Raw genomic sequence first — 19,200 nt, forward strand, 5'->3', positions numbered from 1 at the left:
CTGCAACCCGGGCATGTGCCCTGATTGGGAATCGAACCGTGACCTTCCGGTTCACAGGTCAACGCTCAACCACTGAGCCACCACACCTGCGGGGTCACAACCTGCTCCCTGTGTCTGGCGTGACCAATCCCGTGTGATAACCTCACGAGTCGGGCCTCGGGGAGGAGCCTGACTCTTCTCCCCGTCTGCCCTCCAGACACCCCAATATCCTGCGCCTGTACAACTACTTCCACGATGAGCGTCGGGTGTACCTGATCCTGGAGTACGCGCCCCGTGGGGAGCTCTACAAGGAGCTGCAGAAGAGCCGCACAATCGACGGGCAGCGGACGGCCACGGTGAGTGTGGAGGGGAGGGAGGCTGGGGCTTTGGGGTCCATGAGTTTACTGTGGGCTGGTGAGGGAGATCACTGTTTGTGGCTGTCATGAATGCCCAGTTTGCTTTTTGCTTTTTTTAATATATTATATTGATTTTTTTTACAGAGAGGAAGGGAGAGGGATAGAGAGTTAGAAACATCGATGAGAGAGAAACATTGATCAGCTGCCTCCTGCACACCCCCCACTGGGGATGTGCCCACAACCAAGGTCCATGCCCTTGACCGGAATAGAACCTGGGACCTTTCAGTCTGCAGGCCGACGCTCTATCTATTGAGCCAAACCGGTTAGGGCGCTTTTTGCTTTTTAAAAATATGTATTTTTTTATTATTATTATTGATTTCAGAGAGAAAGGGGGAGAAAAGAGAGAGAGAGAGAAAGAGGGAGGGAGAGAGAGAGAAACATCCATGATGAGAGAACCACTGATCGGCTGCCTCCTGCACGCCCCACACTGAGGATTAATCCCACAACCTGGGCACGTGCTCTGACTGTGAATCGAACCTGAGACCCTTCGGTTCGCAGGCCTATGCTCTGTCCACTGAGCCACACCGGCCAGGGCCCTGAGGCCGCTCTCCTCCCCGCTCACACAGATCATGGAGGAGCTGGCGCACGCCCTGGCCTACTGCCACGCGAACAAGGTGATCCACAGGGACATCAAGCCGGAGAACCTGCTGCTGGGGCTGCTGGGGGAGGTGAAGATCGCGGACTTCGGCTGGTCCGTGCACACGCCCTCGCTGAGGTGAGCCGGGCGGGGTGGGGGCGGGCGGGGCCCGGGGCCCGCTCCTTAGAAAGGATGCACTGACTGTAACACTGTCCGGGTGTGAGGCCGGGGCACAGGCCTGGGTTTGTGACCGAGTACCCGTAAGCACCACCCAGCCATGCTTCCTTTGGACAGGGGGGGCCCGCAGGTACGCTGGTGGTCCCCCGAGGATTACAGTGGAGCTAAAAAAAAAATCCCTTCTGCCCAGTGACATAGTTCAGTGGCCGGCAAACTCATTAGTCATCAGAGCCAAATATCAAGAGCACAACAATTTGAATTTCAGCAGAGAGCTAAATCTTTTGTAAACCTTTTATTGATTTTTTACAGAGAGGAAGGGAGAGGGACAGAGAACTAGAAACATCAATGAGAGAGAAACATCCAGCTGCCTCCTGCAAACCTCTTACTGGGGATGTGCCCGCAACCAAGGTACATGCCCTTGACCGGAATCGAACCTGGGACCTTTCAGTCTGCAAGCTGACGCTCTATGCACTGAGCCAAGCCTGCTTTGGCTCTCTCTCATTTTTAAATCAATAAAATTTAAAGAGAGAGAGAGAGAGAGAGGAGAGAGAGAGAGGGAGAGAGAGAGAGAGAGAGAGAGAGAAGAGAGAGAGAGAGAGAAAGAGAAAAGAAAAAAAAGAAAAGGAAAGAAAGAAAGAAAGAAAGAAAGAAAGAAAGAAAGAAAGAAAGAAAGAAAGAAAGAGGAGGGGAGGGAGGAGGGGAGGGGAGGGGAGGGGACGGGAGAAGGAAGGAAGGAAGGAAGCAAGCAAGCAAGCAGGCACACAAAAACAAAAACTTTTGCTTCCCAGCTTCGGTGCTGGGGAGGGGACTCCCATCTCGCTGGGGCCCCACGAAGGATGTGTCCCTTGCCTGGGCCCCGGGCGCTCCGCCCCGGGGCCCAGGCAAGGGACACATCCTTCGTGGGATGTGTCGCCCCCCTCCAGGAGGAAGACCATGTGCGGGACCCTGGATTACCTGCCCCCGGAGATGATCGAGCAGAAGACGTACAGCGAGACAGTGGACCTGTGGTGCCTGGGCGTGCTCTGCTATGAGCTGCTGGCGGGGCAGCCCCCCTTCGAGAGCTCCTCCTACTACGAGACCTACAAGCGCATCCTCAAGGTGAGGTCCGGCCCGGCGCTCCCGGGGCAGCCAGTGGCTGTGGCTGCCAGGCCTGCCCAGCCCTCAGCGTGCCCAGAGCTCGCCGCCTTAGATCCTGCCTACCCCGGTTCCCGTGCCTGGAAGGGACTCACCGCAGACAGAACCGTACTAGCCCTAGCCGGTTTGACTCAGTGGATAGGGTGTCAGCCTGCTGACTGGAGGGACCCGGGTTCGATTCCAGCCCAGGGCACATGCCTGGGCTGTGGGCTTGATCTCCAGTAGGGGGCATGCAGGAGGCAGCGACCTATTATTCTCGCTCATCATGGATGTTTCTATCTCTCCCCCTCTCTTCCTCTCTGAAATCAATATATATACACGGAGTGTCCAAATTATTATGATCTCTGAACACATAATAATCTGGCCACTCAGTGTGTGTGTGTGTGTGTATCACATGTATGTACATTAGAGGCCCGGTGCATGAATTTGTGTATGGATGAAGTCTGGCCAGCCTGGCCATGGGGAAGGGATGTGGGCGGTTGGCTGGCCTGCCTGCTGGTCGAACTCCTGGTCAAGGGGACAATTTACATATTAGCCTTTTATTATATAGAATGCACACATAATCTGGCTATTCAGGATGGATAGATAGATAGATAGATAGATAGATTTGAAATTTAACCATACTTGTGTTTCTCCTCCGACCTCCTCAGGTTGATGTAAAGTTTCCTCCCACAATACCTTTGGGGGCCCAGGACTTGATCAGCAAGCTCCTCCGATACCAGCCCTCGGAGCGGCTGCCGCTGGCCCAGGTCCTGCAGCACCCGTGGGTGCAGGCGAATTCTCGGAGGGTGGGGCCTCCGCCCGCCCCGTCAGCTTCCTGAGTCCTGCCTACCCCGGTTCCCGTGTGTGTGTGTGTGTGTGTGTGTGTGTGTTCAGGGAGCTCTTGTGGCCCCGCTATCGTATCTGCCCTTTGAGTCTTCCCTGTAAAATATAAGATGCTAATTAATAAAAGATTAATCGTTTATTTTTAAATGTTTTCTTTATTTTTGTTTTCTTCCTTTTTCTCTTGCCCCAAGGATATTTTCCATTTATTTTTGTTTCAGAGAGTGGAAAGGACAGGGAGAGAAGAGAAAAACATCGGTGTGAGAGAGACACGTTGATTGGTTGCCTCCTGCAAGCGCCCCAACCTGGGCCAGGGATCAAGCCTGCAGCCAAGGTACGTGCCCTTGAGCAGAATCACACCCAGGACCTTCAGTCTGTACAGTCTCTCTCATCGATGTTTCTAACTCTCTCTCTTCCTCTCTGTAAGAAATCAATAAAATATATATTTTAAAAAATAATAAAATAAAATAAAAATCGCCCTAACCGGTTTGGCATCGGCTTGTGGACTCCAGGTTCCTAGGTTTGATTCCGGTCAAGGGCATGTACCTTGGTTGCGGGCACATCCCCAGTGGGAGTTGTACAGGAGGCAGCTGATCGATGTTTCTCTCTCATTGATGTTTCTAACTATCCCTCTCCCTTCCTCTCTGTAAAAAGAAAGATTAAATATATTTTTAAAACATAATAAACATAAAAAAATAAAAATCAGAAAACACAAACAAAAAGACAAGAAAATAGACCCAGACCACCTGCTCCAGCAACACTGCCTGCTGCCCTGCAGCCTGCAGCCCTGCAGCCCTGCAGCCCTGCAGCCCCACAGGTGGTTTGCAGAGGAAAAACTACATTACCCAGAACACCGCGCGCCATGGCAGGGGGCGTTTTTCCTCCTGACGGAGGCGGGACTTCCGGTCCCTGGTGCCCTGCGTCATTTGCGTGCGCCTGTGCCGTCCACGCCAGCGGCCAGCTGTGGCGGAGGAGCGGTGGCCGCGGAGGCCGCTGCCGGGCGGCTCTCGGGGGAAGATGAGCGGAGACGAGGCTGAGACGCGGCCCTGGGGCGCCGAGTGCGGCCGGCGGCCCGGGTCGCCCCGCGGGCAGGGAGACGGGGACGGCGGCCCGGGCGCGCGGGCCCCGCCTCGGCCGCCGCCCGGCCCGGCCCCGGCCGCGCTGTCCCCGCGGGGCCCGGCGATGGCGGCGCCGGCGGACCCGGCGCAGGTGAGCGGACGGCGGGCGGGCGGGCGGGGCGGCCGCGTTAGTCGCGGGGCCGCTTTGTCCCTGCGGCGGGTGTAAGGGAGATGCCGTGTCCCGGCCTCTCCGGGCAGCCGCCCCTCAGCCCACCGGCCGCCGCCGTCACCGGCCCGCCCTTTCTCCTGATTTTTAAGAATATTTCTGTGGCCCTGACCGCTGTGGCTCAGTGGATAGAGCGTCGGCCTGCGGACTGAAGGGTCCCGGGTTCGATTCCGGTCAAGGGCGTGGGCCTTGGTTGCGGGCGCATCCCCAGTGGGGGGTTGTGCAGGAGGCGGCTGGTCGATGTTTCTGACTCGCTATTCCTCTTTCTTCCTCTCTGTAAAAAAAATCAATAAAATGCCGAAACCGGTTTGGCTCAGCGGTAGAGCGTCGGTCTGCGGACTGAAAGGTCCCGGGTTCGATTCCCGTCAAGGGCATGTACTGGGTTGCGGGCACATCCCCGGTAGGGGGTGTGCAAGAGGCAGCTGGTCGATGTTTCTCTCTCATCGACGTTTCTAGTTCTCTCTCCCTTCCTCTCTGTAAAAAAATCAATAAAATATATATTTTTAAAATCAATAAAATATATATGTTTTTAAATTGGCATGCAGAAAAACGAGATGATCAATAAAAAAAAAAAAAAAAAGTCCTACCCCGTGGAGGTTGTGCAGGAGGTGGCTGATCAATGTCCCTCTCATCAATGTTTCTAACTGTTATCCCTCTGCCTTCCTCTCTGTAAAACGTCAATAAAATGTATTTTTTTTAAATAGCAATAAGAATATGTACACAGATAATGATTTAACAAAAAAATAAAAATAAAGATTTTATGAAAACATTTTGTTAAAAAAATTAAATAAAATAAAAAGCAATGGAAAAAATGAAAAATTAAAAAAAAAATAGCAATAAGCCAAAACCGTTTGGCTCATTGGATAGAGCGTCTGCCTGTGGACTAAAGGGTCCTGGGTTCGATTCCGGGCATGTACATTGGTTGCGGGCACAGCCCTAGTGGGGGGGGGGGGTTGCAAGAGGCAGCTGATCGATGATTCCCATCGATGTTTTTAACTCTCTATCCCTCTCTCTTCCTCTCTGTAAAAAAAATCAATAAAATATATATTTTTTAAAATAGCAATAAAAAATAAAAAACCCCTAACCAGTATGGCTCACTGGGTAGAGCCTTTCCTACAGACTGAAAGATCCTGGGTTCGATTCCGGTCAAGGGCATGTAACTTGGTTGCAGGCACATCCCCAGTGGGGGGTGTACAGGAGGCAGCTGATCGATGATTCTCACCGATGTTTCTAACTCTCCCTCTCCCTTCCTCTCTGTAAAAAATCAATAAAATATATTTTTAAATATATTGTTGTTTTTTTAAAAAATATATTTTTTTTTCCATTGATTTCGGAAAGGAAAGGAGATAGTGAGATAGAAACATCAATGATGAGAGAGAATCATTGATCAGCTGTGACGAGCCTATAGTCTGTGCTTGTGTCCTGATGGGGAATCGGACTTTGCCCTCCGGGTTCATAGGTGGATGGTCAGCCTCTGAGCCAGGCCCAGGAGAACCTTTTTTCAAATTTTCACTCACTTCCAATTTAACCAACTAGAGCAGTGGTTGGCAAACTGCAGCTCAGGAGCCACATGTGGCTCTCTGGCCCCTTGAGGTTTTAGCAAAGGCCAGCTTAGGAGTACCCTGATTAAATTAATAACAGTGTACCTACCTATAGAGTTTTAAGTTTTAAAAATTTGACTCTCCAAAGGAATTTCATTCGATGTACTGTTGATATTTGGCTCTGTTGGCTAATGAGTTTGCCGACCACTGAACTAGAGAAAGCCATATACGTTGTTGCACCCTAAGCAGTTAATACAGAAGGCTGTGTACCGTAGTTGCATGTCAGAGAGTAAATATATCTAGATATAGATATAGATATAGATATATATGTATATATTAGAGGCCCGGTACACAAATTCGCGCACTGGTGGGGGTCTGTCCCTCCAGCTGGGCCAGCCAGGGGAAAAAGGAAGTGCCCAGGTGAGGCCCAGCTGTGAAGCAAGGCAGGTGGTGCTAGTGCCGTGTCTTGGGCCTCTAATTGATAGGTTTGGGGCACACCGAACGCCAGCTGCTGCTTGTGTGAGAGATTTTAGGAAAGTCTGAAGGTCTGGGAGCATTGAAATGGCAGATGTGCAGTGGCGAGGCTGTGCGTCTGAGAGTGGAGTGTCTGGGTTGTTCGTGTATAATGAGTGGGCCTGATCACCACAGGGCTGTCAGGAGCCACTGGTGAAAGGATGGCTGGAGAGCAGGGGGCTTAATCACGTGTCTCTGGGATCTTTCATTTTACCCCTTTGTGAATTGTCCCGGCTGTTGTGTTGGTCCTTGAATTCCGTGTTTCTGGACAACGGTTTTTATGGGCCAGTGTATGCACTCACCGTAGATAGAGAGGAGCTGGGACTCTCAGTCACCGTAAGACACGATGTGACTAATGTCCAAGGGGACTGAATGTCACCGGTAATGGTATAACGAGGGGCTGGGGGAGGCGTGACGTGGAGCCCCAGCAGGGGCAGGCACTGGCCGGACCACTGAGGCTCAGGTACATCTGTTACTACCATTCCTGATGGTTTTTATTATCATGTTACAGAAGACCGGGAAGAAAGCAAGCCGTGCTTAGAGAAAGGGAGTTACACTGTATTAAGGACAGGGCTGAGAAAAATGTGCCTTTCCAATTCTGCCCTCCACACACACACACACACACACACACACACACACACGGAGGAAACCTTTTCTGTTCCTACGTTTCCTTGCTCCTTTGTCTCCCAGATTTGGCATGAGACCTACGGGAAAGAAGGCCTGTGTGCTGGGAAGGGGCCATGAGACCGCATCTCCAGGCCCAGCCTGGTGTCAGCCCTGACAGCTCCGTCTGGGGCACAGTCCACGGCCTCTCTGGGGTGGGAATACATAGCCTTATTGTCCTTATTGTTTAAGCAAGCAAGCGTTTACAGAAGCCAGAATAACAGGGTTAGAATTTCAAACAGCAGTTTGTATAGAAGCCGGATGCTTTAATCCCATTTCCTCCTCTTTCTGACTGCCTGGAGCCCTCACCACCTACAAGACGCTCCGTTGTCCGTGTCGGTTTACGTCGGCTCCTCCCAGAGGCGGGTTCTCCTCGGCCACCGTGTTGCACCCACAGCATTGCCGTCCCGTCCCCCGTGAGCGAGCACAGAGCTCGGCCCAGCAGGCGCCTGGTGCTCTGGGCCTGGACGTCTGTCCTTGACCACGACACGGAGACGGTCGCTGATCCCATCAGCAGCCCCAAGGCCGTCACTGTGACTGACCTCTGTCTTCCTTTCCAGGCGTCTGTGACCTTCGAGGACGTGGCCGTGACCTTCTCCCAGGAGGAGTGGGGGCAGCTGGACGTGGCCCAGAGGACCCTGTACCAGGAGGTGATGCTGGAGACGTGCACGCTCCTGGCGTCTCTGGGTGAGTGCCCCCCGACTCTGCCGTGTGGGGGACCCCGGTCCCCTCCTCCACTCTGCCCTCTGGCTCCGGGCCTGCTGGTCACGAAGGCCTCGGGAGCCCTGGCTGGTGTTTGGTCGGGTGTTACCCCGTGCACCGGAAGGTTGCTGGTTCGATTCCCAGTCAGGGCACAGGCCCGGGTTGTGGACTCCATCCCCCATGGGGGGCCTGCAGGAGGCCGCCAGTCAAATGTTATGTTCCCCCTCTCCCTTCCTCTCTCTCTAAAAACCAATAAACTGTCCTTTCTTACCCACCTCCATCTACTCCCACCCACTGTCCCTCTGGCTGTCCCCACTGTTGTCCGCCCGTCGCACTGTGTCTGTGTGCTACACATATGGTTCTAGCTTATCCCGTCACCCTCGTTCACCAGCTCCCCAGCATCGGTGACTCTGTGACGTCACAGCGGGGGTGTGGGTGGCAGTGGCATCTGGGGGACAGAGCCCGGGGTGCTGACATCGCAGTGGACAGACCGGCCTCAGGCTGCGGGCCCCACACCGGGTGTTTGCTGTTTCTCTCTCAGTCGGGTGTTTGGGGGACAGGTGTCCAGTGCCAGGATCTTGTTTAATCCAACTCTGCTCCCGAAAAGCTGTGGCCGTGGGCCGGTCACTGAGCCTCTCTGTGCTGTGGTTAGTGTGGTACCTGCCTCTTGGGTGCGGCAGGGTGATGGGCGACTCAGGGACAAGGCTCGGGACAGGGCCTGCTGTGGCCGGGCTGGTATTGGGGACCCCCTGCCGCTCCCCCGCTGCTGTGACTCTCAGACCTCGTCACCCTCGGGCCTGGACTCGGCCTCCGGATCGGGTGGTGAACAGCCTAGACAGCAGACAGGCTGACCAGCTTCCCACGCTGTCCCCGTGGGCACGTCACGCCCTCTGCTGGAGCCTCGGTCTCCTCGTCTGTAACATGGGCTGATCGCAGCGTGTACTTGCTGGTGAGCTTTGAGGAAGTCCTGAGGCAGAATCTTCATTCTGTCTGTGGATCTAAAACTAAGACCTACATCCTGGCCAGGTGGCTCTTTGGTTAGAGCCGTGGTCAGCAAACTGCGGCTCGAGAGCCACATGCAGCTCAAGAGCCGAGGTTTTCCCCTCTGCTGACTAATGAGTTTGCCGACCACTTTGATAGGTGCTTTATCACAAGGAACAATAACAGCCTGTCATTATCGGAATCGAGAGTCTAGGCCAGTGGTTGGCAAACTCATTAGTCAACAAAGTGGCAAACCGCGGCTCAAGAGCCCCATGTGGCTCGATAGCTGTAGTTTGCCGACCACTGTGTTCAAGTGTGGTCTGATAAGGCACATAGGAGACTCAGTCAGTGAATGCATACATAAGTGGAACAGAAAATCAGTGTTCTCTCTCTCTCTCTCTCTCTCTCTCTCTGTCTCTGTCTCCCCCTCTCCCGCCCCCTTTCTCTCTAAAATCAATACATGTTTAAAAATGGGGGCGGGGGGAGAGAGACAGATCAATGAGGACACATACCTTGTTTGGACCTAAATATTTTAGGTGTGTCAGTTGTTTACTCCAAAAACCGTTTTGATTTTGAAACAAAACAATGCTTTTAAGCTGCTGTCACCGTCCGTTGAGGACGATCACGCTCCGCATTTGACTTCGTGTTGGGAACAAACACTCCCCATCCGCACGGCCTGTCCGTGGCTTCGGGGCAGACGTCAGCATTTGGTGTGGATGGAGGCAGCTTCCTGCCTGGATGTCCCCGTCCTGCAGTCCCAGACCAGATGGAGAGGCCTCTTTCCTCTCACAGATCCTCCCGTCCTCTTTCTCCTCCGTGACAGGGTGCCCCGTGCCCAGACCCGCGCTGACCTGCCCGCGGGAGCAGGAGCAGGAATGGGAGCTGGAGCGGGAGCAGGAGCTGAAGCGGCAGCGGGAGCGGGAGCGGGAGCAGGAGCTGGAGCTGGAGCAGGAGCAGGAGCAGGAGCTGGAGCTGGAGCAGGAGCAGGAGCAGGAGCTGTGGACAGTGAGGACCGATCTCTCCCGAGGCGCCCGTCCAGGTAGGAGCTGGCCCAGCCAATGGCAGACCCTGCGCCGGGAGGCCTCCAGAGACCATGGCCATGGCCCCTGGGGAGCTTCGTGTTGGGGCCTGTCTGCTGGTTTGGAAGCCTGGGAGCCCTTTCCCCCAGAGATTTTTTTATTGATTTTTTTAGAGATGGAGAGAGAGGGGGAAACATCCATGTGAGATGCGAGAGCAGAATAACTGCATGCTCCCTCCGGGGATCAAGCCTGCAACCCAGGCATGTGCTCCGACCGGGAATCAAACCAGAAACCTTTCGGTGCATGGCATGGCGCCCAGCCCACTGAGCCGCACTAGCCAGGCAAGCCATGGAGCCCTCTGACCTCCTGGAGGCAGAGGTGTGTGAGCTCCAATCTGTCTGGGGCTCACAGTCTGGCTTGCTGGTTGCCAGCTCTGTGGCTGTAGTGAGTTGCACCATATTCTTATGTCCTTATATTTAAGGTAAAGGTGGCTTCTGAGTCAAACTCCAGAATCTCATTGCTCAGCATACGGCAGCTCTTTTTCTCACTCGGGGTCAGGGGGGAGCCCTGTACCACCTGGTTTTCAGGGACCCGTGTCGGTCCTGTCGTCAGGATGCGGCTGTCAGGTTGTGCTGACGGCCTCCAGCTGGCAGAGGAGACGAGAGAGGAGGGAGGATGTCACCCCTCCCGCAAACACCAGTTCCACTCACACCCCACCAAGGAAAACTGGGCGTTGGGGCACCTGGGGGAGGGGCCGTTACTGTGGTGAGGCTGCATGTCCGGCCTCAGGTGCAGAGCATGTGGTGAGTGTAGTCTGCCACACTCGGTCCATCCCAGGACGATGCTGGTAAAAGTGGTGTTTTGGTCATTCATTGCGTTGTTTGGGGGTGTGATCACGTAAGGCATTACGCGTAAAACTGCTCAGCAAAGCGTCTTGAGCCATAGCAAGGGGCTCATGAAAAGCAAGCTATTGGTAGTACTTATTGCATCAATTGAGATCGTCATGTTGCCTTTTTTTTTATCTTCATTTAAAAAAATATATATATATATTATTGATTTTTTCAGAGAGGAAGAGAGAGGGATAGAGAGTAAGAAACATCGATGAGAGAATCATAGATCAGCTGCCTCTTGCATACCCCCTACTAGGGATGTGCCTGCAACCAAGGTACATGCCCTTGACCGGGATCGAACTCGGGACCCTTCAGTCCCCAAGCCGACGCTCTATCCACTGAGCCACACCGGTTTCGGCTTCTTCTTAATTTTGTTAATATGTATTAATTACACTGATCACTTTGTGTGTGTCAAACCATCCTTGCATTATAGGAATAAACCCCGCTTGGTCATGGTGTATGGTCCATTACATGTGCCACTGGATTTTAGCCGGCCACTCTCGAGTTGAGGACTTTTGCATCAGTTTTCATGAGAAGATGTTGGTCTGCAGTTTTGTTTTCTGTTAGTGCTTTAGCTTTATTATCATGATATTGCCAGTGTGAGAACGAGCTTAGACGAGTTTGAGCAGGATTGGCATTAGTTCTTTAGAAATGTTTGATAGAATTTGCCAGTGAAGTTCCCAGGTCCGGTGTTTCACTTCGTTGGGAGATTTTTGGTTAGTAATCCAATCTCCTTAATTATTCTACGTTTATTCAGATTTTCTATTTCTCCATGAATAGGTCTTAGTAGGTTTTTGTTTTTCGGAATTTGCCCGTGTCACATAGGTTATCCATTTGGTTCATGTGCAGTTGTTGGTAGCATTGTATTTCAGAAATTCTTTTCTTGTTTATTTTAGGTTTTCTAGCTCTTTGTTGATATTTCCATTTTGTTTAGACATAATTTTTTTTTCATTTTCTCCATATCTTCCTTTAGTTCTTTGATCTTCTTTAAGATGGTTTCTTAAATATTTATTTAATTTATTATTATTATTTTAATCCTAAAGTTCCTGGTATTCCCAGGTGATTTCCCATCCAAGTACTAACCAGGCCTGACCTTGCTTAGCTTGAGATCAGACAAGATTGGGTACGTTCAGGCGAGATGATTTTTTAAGTCTTTGTCTAGTAGTAGATCTACATCAAAGTGTTTTTCAGAGTTTTTGGAGGGATTCTAACATGCGTCTCCATGTCCTCAGGGACCCATTAAACTCCTAGTGCTGATGTTGATGATAACATGCGTGAAGTACTTCCAACCTAGGGATTCCACCTGTTTTCAGGGTTCAGAGTTTTACAGACTTATTTCATAAGCACAGTTGATTGACCAATGACCTATATGACAGTCTCCTGCCCCCCCCCTTTTTCCAGAAGCCCAGTTGTTATCATATAACTCAGGGTCCCAACCCTCTGTGGATAGCTTTTCTAGCATGACTAGGCCTTGCCCTGAGTCATCTCTTCAGATATAGGGGCCCAAGTGAGTTACCTGTTTGCATATAAATATTCTCTCTGGAATCGACTGTTTCTTCTCATCACTCTGCCCTGTAACCCAGCTACTTCCCTTTGTCTCCCTTTCAAGGTGTCCATAGTCCAAGGACTAGGAAAGGAAAAAATTGCAGTCCTTGTATTCAGAGGTAAAACATAGCAGACACAGAAGCACTATTTTCACCTTTTTTTAAATCACGGAAGTGGTGGGGATTGTGTGTGTGTGTGTGTGTGTGTGTGTGTGTTGGCATTACTAACAGGTCCTGTTGTGTGCTGGATTTCTTTCAGGTGAGAAAGAAAGAGCTGAGACCACAGAACCCGCTGCTTGTGAGCTCGCCCTGCCTGAGCGACCCTCACTTCTAAAACTGCTAATACAAGGAGCCGAGCCCCCCGCAGGCTTCCAGGCGGGCCGGACCGCGGGCTGGAACGGGCCGTGGGAAGTGCCCGGCGGACAGTCGGCGTCGGGGATAGACCTGCAGGAGGAGAAGCTTCCTAGGAGACCCCGCTCGGAGCACGGCGGCTTTGGGACGGCGGAGGGTGTGTGCGTGAGGGCCGTGCGGGAGCCGGCCCCCACCGTGCGAGCCCTCCTGGAGCACGACTTGTGCAGGCTGGGCGCAGACCGCATGGCTCCGGGCGGGGAGGGCCTCTTCACCTGCAGCGAATGCGGGAAAGTGTTCAACAAGAAGCGCCTCCTGGCCCGACACATGTGGATTCACTCGGGAGTGAAGCCCTACGAGTGCACAGAGTGTGGGAAAACCTTCAGTAAGAGCACGTACCTCCTCCAGCACCACATGGTCCACACGGGGGAGAAGCCCTACAAGTGCGCGGAGTGCGGGAAGGCCTTCAGCCGCAAGTCACACCTGACGCAGCACCAGCGGATCCACAGCGGAGAGAAGCCCTACAAGTGCGACGAATGCGGGAAGGCCTTCACCCACCGCTCGACGTTCGTCCTCCATACCAGGAGCCACACGGGGGAGAAGCCCTTCGTGTGCAAGGAGTGCGGCAAGGCCTTCCGGGACCGGCCGGGCTTCATCCGGCACTACATCATCCACAGCGGCGAGAACCCCTACGAGTGCTTCGAGTGCGGGAAGGTCTTCAAACACAGGTCCTACCTCATGTGGCACCAGCAGACCCACACGGGGGAGAAGCCCTACGAGTGCAGCGAGTGCGGGAAAACCTTCTGTGAGAGCGCGGCCCTCATCCACCACTACGTCATCCACACGGGGGAGAAGCCCTTCGAGTGCACAGAGTGCGGGAAGGCCTTCAACCACCGGTCGTACCTCAAGAGGCACCAGCGCATCCACACCGGGGAGAAGCCGTACGTGTGCGCGGAGTGCGGCAAGGCCTTCACCCACTGCTCCACGTTCATCCTGCACAAGCGGGCCCACACCGGGGAAAAGCCTTTTGAGTGCAAGGAATGCGGTAAAGCCTTCAGCAATCGGGCCGACCTCATCCGGCACTTCAGCATCCACACCGGAGAGAAGCCCTACGAGTGCGGTGAGTGCGGGAAGGCCTTCAACCGCAGGTCGGGCCTCACGAGGCACCAGCGGATCCACAGCGGGGAGAAGCCCTACGTGTGCAGCGAGTGTGGGAAAACCTTCTGCTGGAGCACCAACCTCATCCGACACGCCGTCATCCACACCGGGGAGAAGCCCTACGAGTGCAGCGAGTGCGGGAAGGCCTTCAGTCGTAACTCGTCCCTTACGCAGCATCAGAGGGTTCACACGGGGAGAAACCCCATCGGTGTGACACAAGTGGGAAGACCCTTCCCAAGCGGACAATCCTCCGTCCACCTCCAAGAACTCCTCCTGGGGGAAGACTTTCTGAATGTAAACACTGTGGAGAATGTTTTGCCAGAAGAATCATCGTACTCGGACTCGAGTCACTCATACCAAAGAGAAACCCCAGAGTTGTCTTCCCTGTGAAAAACCCCTTGCAAGATGCCAGGGGTCTTCTCCTGAGTCATATTGGAAACGGACCCCGCCTGGATCCTTACCCTCCACGTGGGAATTCACCCAGGAGAGAGGCCCAGTGGTTATCAGGCACTTAGAGAACTTTCCGCTCTGTCTTTCTCCTTCGTTTACACTGCAGGGCTATCTCAGGAATCGTTTCTTTAAAAAGAAGGGAGAGACTTGGAAGAGAGAATGAACTATCTCCAGGTTTCTTTCAGACTCCTGGCCACGCCTGTGGCACTTTGTCATGGATTTCTCTCTCTCTCTTTTTTTTTTTTTTTTTAATATATATTATTGACTTTTACAGAGAGGAAGGGAAAGGGACAGAGAGTTAGGAACATCAATGAGAGAGAAACATTGCCCGCAACCAAGGTACATGCCCTTAATCAGAATCGAACCCGGGACCTTTCAGTTGCAGGCCGACGCTCCATCCACTGAGCCAGACCGGTTAGGGCTGCCATGGATTTCTTAGTTTGGCTGGCAGGAGGAGAGTTTTGTTTGAGAACTAAAGGACTCTTTGTGTGTCTTGTACATACATTCACTGCTGTCCGGTGTCCAGATAGGAGACCTTGAAGGCAGGTCTGGAAGCTTTCAATGAACATCTTTGTTCTAAAACATTGTATTCTTTAAGAAGAAGAAAAAAATCCTCACCCGAGGATATGTTCCCATTACTGTTAGAGAGGGGTGGGGCAGGGAAACACCAAGCAGTTGCCTGCCAGACACATCCCAACCTGGGATCAATCCTGCAACCTATGTGCCCTGACTGGGAATTGAGCCACCGTCTTTTGGGGTATGAAGTAGTGCTCAGTCAACAGCCACACCAGCAGGCCACGGGCTCTGCTCTTTTTAAAAAATATATATTTTATTGATTTTTTTACAGAGAGGAAGGGAAAGGGACAGAGAGAAACATCGATGAGAGAGAGACATCGATCAGCTGCCTCGTGCACACCCCCTACTGGGGATGTGCCCACAACCAAGGTATATGCCCTTGACCGGAATCGAACCTGGGACCCTTCAGTCTGCAGGCCAAACCTGCTAGGGCCACTGTCTCTACTCTTAAGGAGTTTAATTTTTGAGAGAAATATGAAGGCTTGAACCATAAATACTTTTTTGAGGGGATTAGTATACACATATTAGTATAGACAGTTGCATTTGATGGCGCCGGTTCACACTGGTTAAGGCTTTGATTTTTAAAAAGCATATCTTCACGGGGTTTTAAAGACCCAATCCTTGAACATTTTTTGGTCCTGTACTGCTGGTTGATTTGATGGCTATAGTTACGTGGTAAATTTTTTAATTGGGTAAAGTGATTCTTTTGTCCACATTTTTTAAATTTGAATCTTATTTGTCACTCCTACACCAATTTCTATGTAAAGTTTTAGATATACTGGATTTTTTTTACCCCCCAAAATGCCAAGTTTTTATAGAAATTGAGTTAAATTGGCATGTGGATCCATTTGTTGAGAATAGGCATCTGGACTGTGTTGTCTTCCAGTTACTTAACATAGTGTGTCTCTATATGGGAGCATTGTTTATCTCCGTACTGTCTTATAAAGGGCAGTGACAGGTCTGTACAGTTTTTATAAACCTTTGGTATCATGCAAATAGAATCATTTTTGAGTGTTATTTTGGCATCCTGCAAACTTGCTGAACTGCAACCATTTATTGGGTAGAATGCTTGGGATTTTTCTACATAGAAAAATAGAGGTAGTTTTTATTTTATCTTCTCGTCTATATTACCTCCTCTTCTTCCCGTCTTACTGCACTCGCTGTAATCCAATGCAATGCTGAATAATAGTGGTGGTGAGAAACATAGTCTTGCCTGGTCCCTCAGATTAGAGGGGAAACACTCAGTTTCTTATCACTAAGTGTGATTCTCGTCTTATGGTTTTCCTCCTAGAGGTTTCTCACCAAGTTCAGTTGTCCTGTGTTCCTCATTTGCTGAGGTGTTTTGGTGTCTTGAATAGGTGTTGGATTTTGTCCAATGCTTTTTCTCTCTTAGTTGGTATAACCATGTTTGTTTGGTTTCTTTACCTGTAGCCTGTTGGTATGATGTTTTAAATGTATATATCTTTAATTTTATATTGTTTCCCCATCATCATTTACCCTATAGCCTCTTCCACTTCCTCTCCCCACCCCTATCCCTCACTGCTGTTTTACATATCAAACACTTCCCTAACCTTGGAATAAGCCCCGCTTGGTCATGGAGTCTAATTATGTTTATGTATTATAGTATTCAGTATACTAGCATTTTAATTGAGGAAGGTTTCCTCTATTTTCATAAAGGATAACAAGAGTTAGGTCCTTTTTCTTATTTCCATTCCTGGGTTTTGCGCATTTGGCTTTTTGTACCGTCGGCGTCTGGTTTTGGTGCGTAGGCAGCACTGGCTCCCCAGCCTGTGCTGAGAGCGGTCCTCCTCCTGTTACTTAGAAGACAGCGTGTAGAATGATCTATTTGTTCTTCCAACGTTGGGCGGCGTTCTCCAGAGAACCACGTAGCCCTGGGGGTGGTTTTCCTGGATGCTTTTTAACTTGGTATTTATTTTATTTAATACGGCTAGAACTACTTAGAGTATATTTCATATTGGATGAATTTTCATTGTCCTTTTCTAGGGACAATTCTCCTTCATGTCAGTTCTACTTCTTATTTGCTTCAAGTATTCCTCTATTATTCTTTTGGCGGTAGAATATTCCCCTGTTTTATTCCTGATATTGAAATGTTTCAACTTTTATTTTGTCAATCTTCTTTGTATTTATCAATTTTTTTTAATCATTTCAAAGAACCAGCACTTTATATCGGTTTTTGCTTGTTACCTGTCTGTCCCTAATTTCCCAGATTTCCTGACCATCAGTATATTCTTTTTTCAACTTGCTTTTGTTGTGTTTTCCTCTGGTTTCTTGAGGTGGATGCTTAGATAAACTTGAGATTATTTTTCTATTGTAAGCATTAAGTTCTATCATTTCCCCCCAATGCACTGTTTTAGCTTCTTCCCACAAGTTTTAATACGTTTCAATTACATTTCATTCAATTCTAAATATTTCTTCATTCGAGACTTCTTCTCTAAACCATGGATTATGTACAGAGTATGTTGTTGACTTTTTAAGTGTGTGACATAGTTCATGCTCTTTTTCGAAAATACTTCTTTTAAAAAATATATTCTATTGATTTTTTACAGAGAGGAAGGGAGAGGGATAGAGAGTTAGAAACATCGATGAGAGAGAAACATTGATCAGCTGCCTCTTGCACACCCCCCAATGGGTATGTGCCCACAACCAAGGTACATGCCCTTGACCAGAATCGAACCCGGGACCCTTCAGTCCACAGGCCGACGCTCTACCCACTGAGCCACACCGGTTTCAGCTGGTTTGATTCTTAGTCAAGGGCACTGCCCAGGTCGGGACTCGATGCCCAGTCGGGGCGTGCGGGAGGCAGCCGATAGATGTTGCGTTCTCACATAGATGTTTCCGCCTCTCTAAAAGTCAATAAGCTTTTTTTAATGGCCCCTGCCCCTGTCACCTGACTCAGCAGTCTCACCAGGTTCCCTTTGCCCCTTTCCCTCCCCACCCCCACCCCCCACCCTGTTATTGGACCTTTTCCCCCCGCTGCCCTCCTCTCTGACTTCAGGGTCCTTTCCTGGGTCCCTGGTATTCATCCTCTTCTCCGGAGCACCTGTGCCTTCCCCCTGCTGGCCCTCGTGCTTCCCGGGACCCACCCGTGGTCCCTGCTTCCTCCCGTGGGATGCTACCCACGGGCGCGCCGAGCCCCTCGCGGCATTGCCCTCACAGGGACCCGCACTTCCTCCCCCGTGTTTCCGGGCTCCGTGCTCCTCAGTCTGCTCCCTCTGGGTCACCCGCACCTCCTCGCAGTCCGTGCACACTGCTCATGCGTGAGTCACGTGGCCGTGGTGATGGGCGGCGCACCCTGACAGTCCTCAGAGCAAGCACACACATGGTGTTCCTGTGTATCAACCACCATTGTGGGTGTTCTCCACATGCCACCCCTCACCTCTGCAGCAGGTCTGTGTGGTGGGTGATGCTGCCCCGCTTACAGGAGAGAGAACGTAGGAACAGGGAGGGTGAGGAGTTTTCGGAGATGCCAGTGGGTGAGGAAGCGAGGGGTTCGGGGCCGGGCACCGTGAGGGAGCCCTCCTCGCTCCTCTGCATCTCTCCTCGGGTTCCGGTCGCTGCTCCTTTTGCTGAAATGGGTCACATCACACCCCATTAGCAGTACCGCCTGTTCTCACCGGACAGCACGTCTCGGATTCTCTGGGGCTGAGTGAGAGAACCAGGCTCACTCTAAAGTAGGGGTGTCGAACTCAATCAGAGAAGGGGCCAAAATCTAAAATCCAGCCTAAATCGCGGGCCGAATGGTTTACTGAACAGTCATAAACTGTCATTGTGATGGAAACGCAGCGGAGTGCAGTGATGACAGCGCGGTGCGGGCCACATTGCAAGGCCTGGTGGGACGGATTTGGCCCGAGGGCCTTGTGTTTGACACGTGCTCTAAAGGCTATGTGACCTGTCACAGCTGTGGGAAATGGGGGGGGGGGGGGTCCTAAGGCATGTGTCTGGTTAAAGGCATTGTGCTTAGGTTCATATGCATGCACACAAGTCCTTGGGTTGATCTCTCCCCCTTACCCCCACTCTCCTGCCGTCCCTCTGAGGTCCGACAGGCTGATCAATGCTTCCCTGTCTCCAGGTCTTTTCCTGTCATCAGTCTGTGTTGTTCATCATTTTCCTTAGATGCATGAGATCATGTGATACTAGAAATACACTTATAAGAACTGCAACTGAGACCAGCCACAATGGTTATGCTGAGAGGCAGATGAATCAGTCTGTAGTGAGTTTCTTTCTGGCCACCAATTGAGTCCAATTTCAATGTTCCTCATGTGTACGTGTCAGCAATGATATTTCAGTTCTGGATGGTGGACAAATGGGGGTTGGGGAATACGTTTGGGATGGGAATGAGGGGATGAGGTCAATTACGTGATACCATAATCAATAAAGAATTTTTTTTAAAAGTGGGGGTGGTGGG

At 51.2% G+C, this 19,200-nt stretch overlaps 1 protein-coding gene across 3 annotated transcripts in view; it reads left to right on the forward strand.

The window, feature by feature from the left end:
• Positions 1 to 19,200, forward strand: part of LOC118712389 (zinc finger protein 264-like) — a 52,672-nt gene that overhangs the window by 16,037 nt on the left and 17,435 nt on the right. Inside the window, exons 6-9 of one of the 3 annotated variants that reach the window (XM_045577346.1) lie at positions 197 to 335; positions 962 to 1,110; positions 2,073 to 2,247; positions 2,934 to 3,256. In XM_045577346.1, coding sequence (XP_045433302.1) covers positions 197 to 335; positions 962 to 1,110; positions 2,073 to 2,247; positions 2,934 to 3,104 — 634 coding nt within the window. In that variant the 3' untranslated portion in view covers positions 3,105 to 3,256. Of the gene's footprint in view, positions 1 to 196; positions 336 to 961; positions 1,111 to 1,159; positions 1,172 to 2,072; positions 2,248 to 2,933; positions 3,257 to 9,763; positions 9,829 to 12,501; positions 13,959 to 19,200 lie in introns of those variants that run through there. The other 2 variants (XM_045577348.1, XR_004986022.2) reach the window with 2 other exon arrangements.

The sequence above is a fragment of the Pipistrellus kuhlii genome, unplaced genomic scaffold (assembly GCF_014108245.1).
Source record: "Pipistrellus kuhlii isolate mPipKuh1 unplaced genomic scaffold, mPipKuh1.p scaffold_m20_p_89, whole genome shotgun sequence".
NCBI lineage: Eukaryota > Metazoa > Chordata > Mammalia > Chiroptera > Vespertilionidae > Pipistrellus > Pipistrellus kuhlii.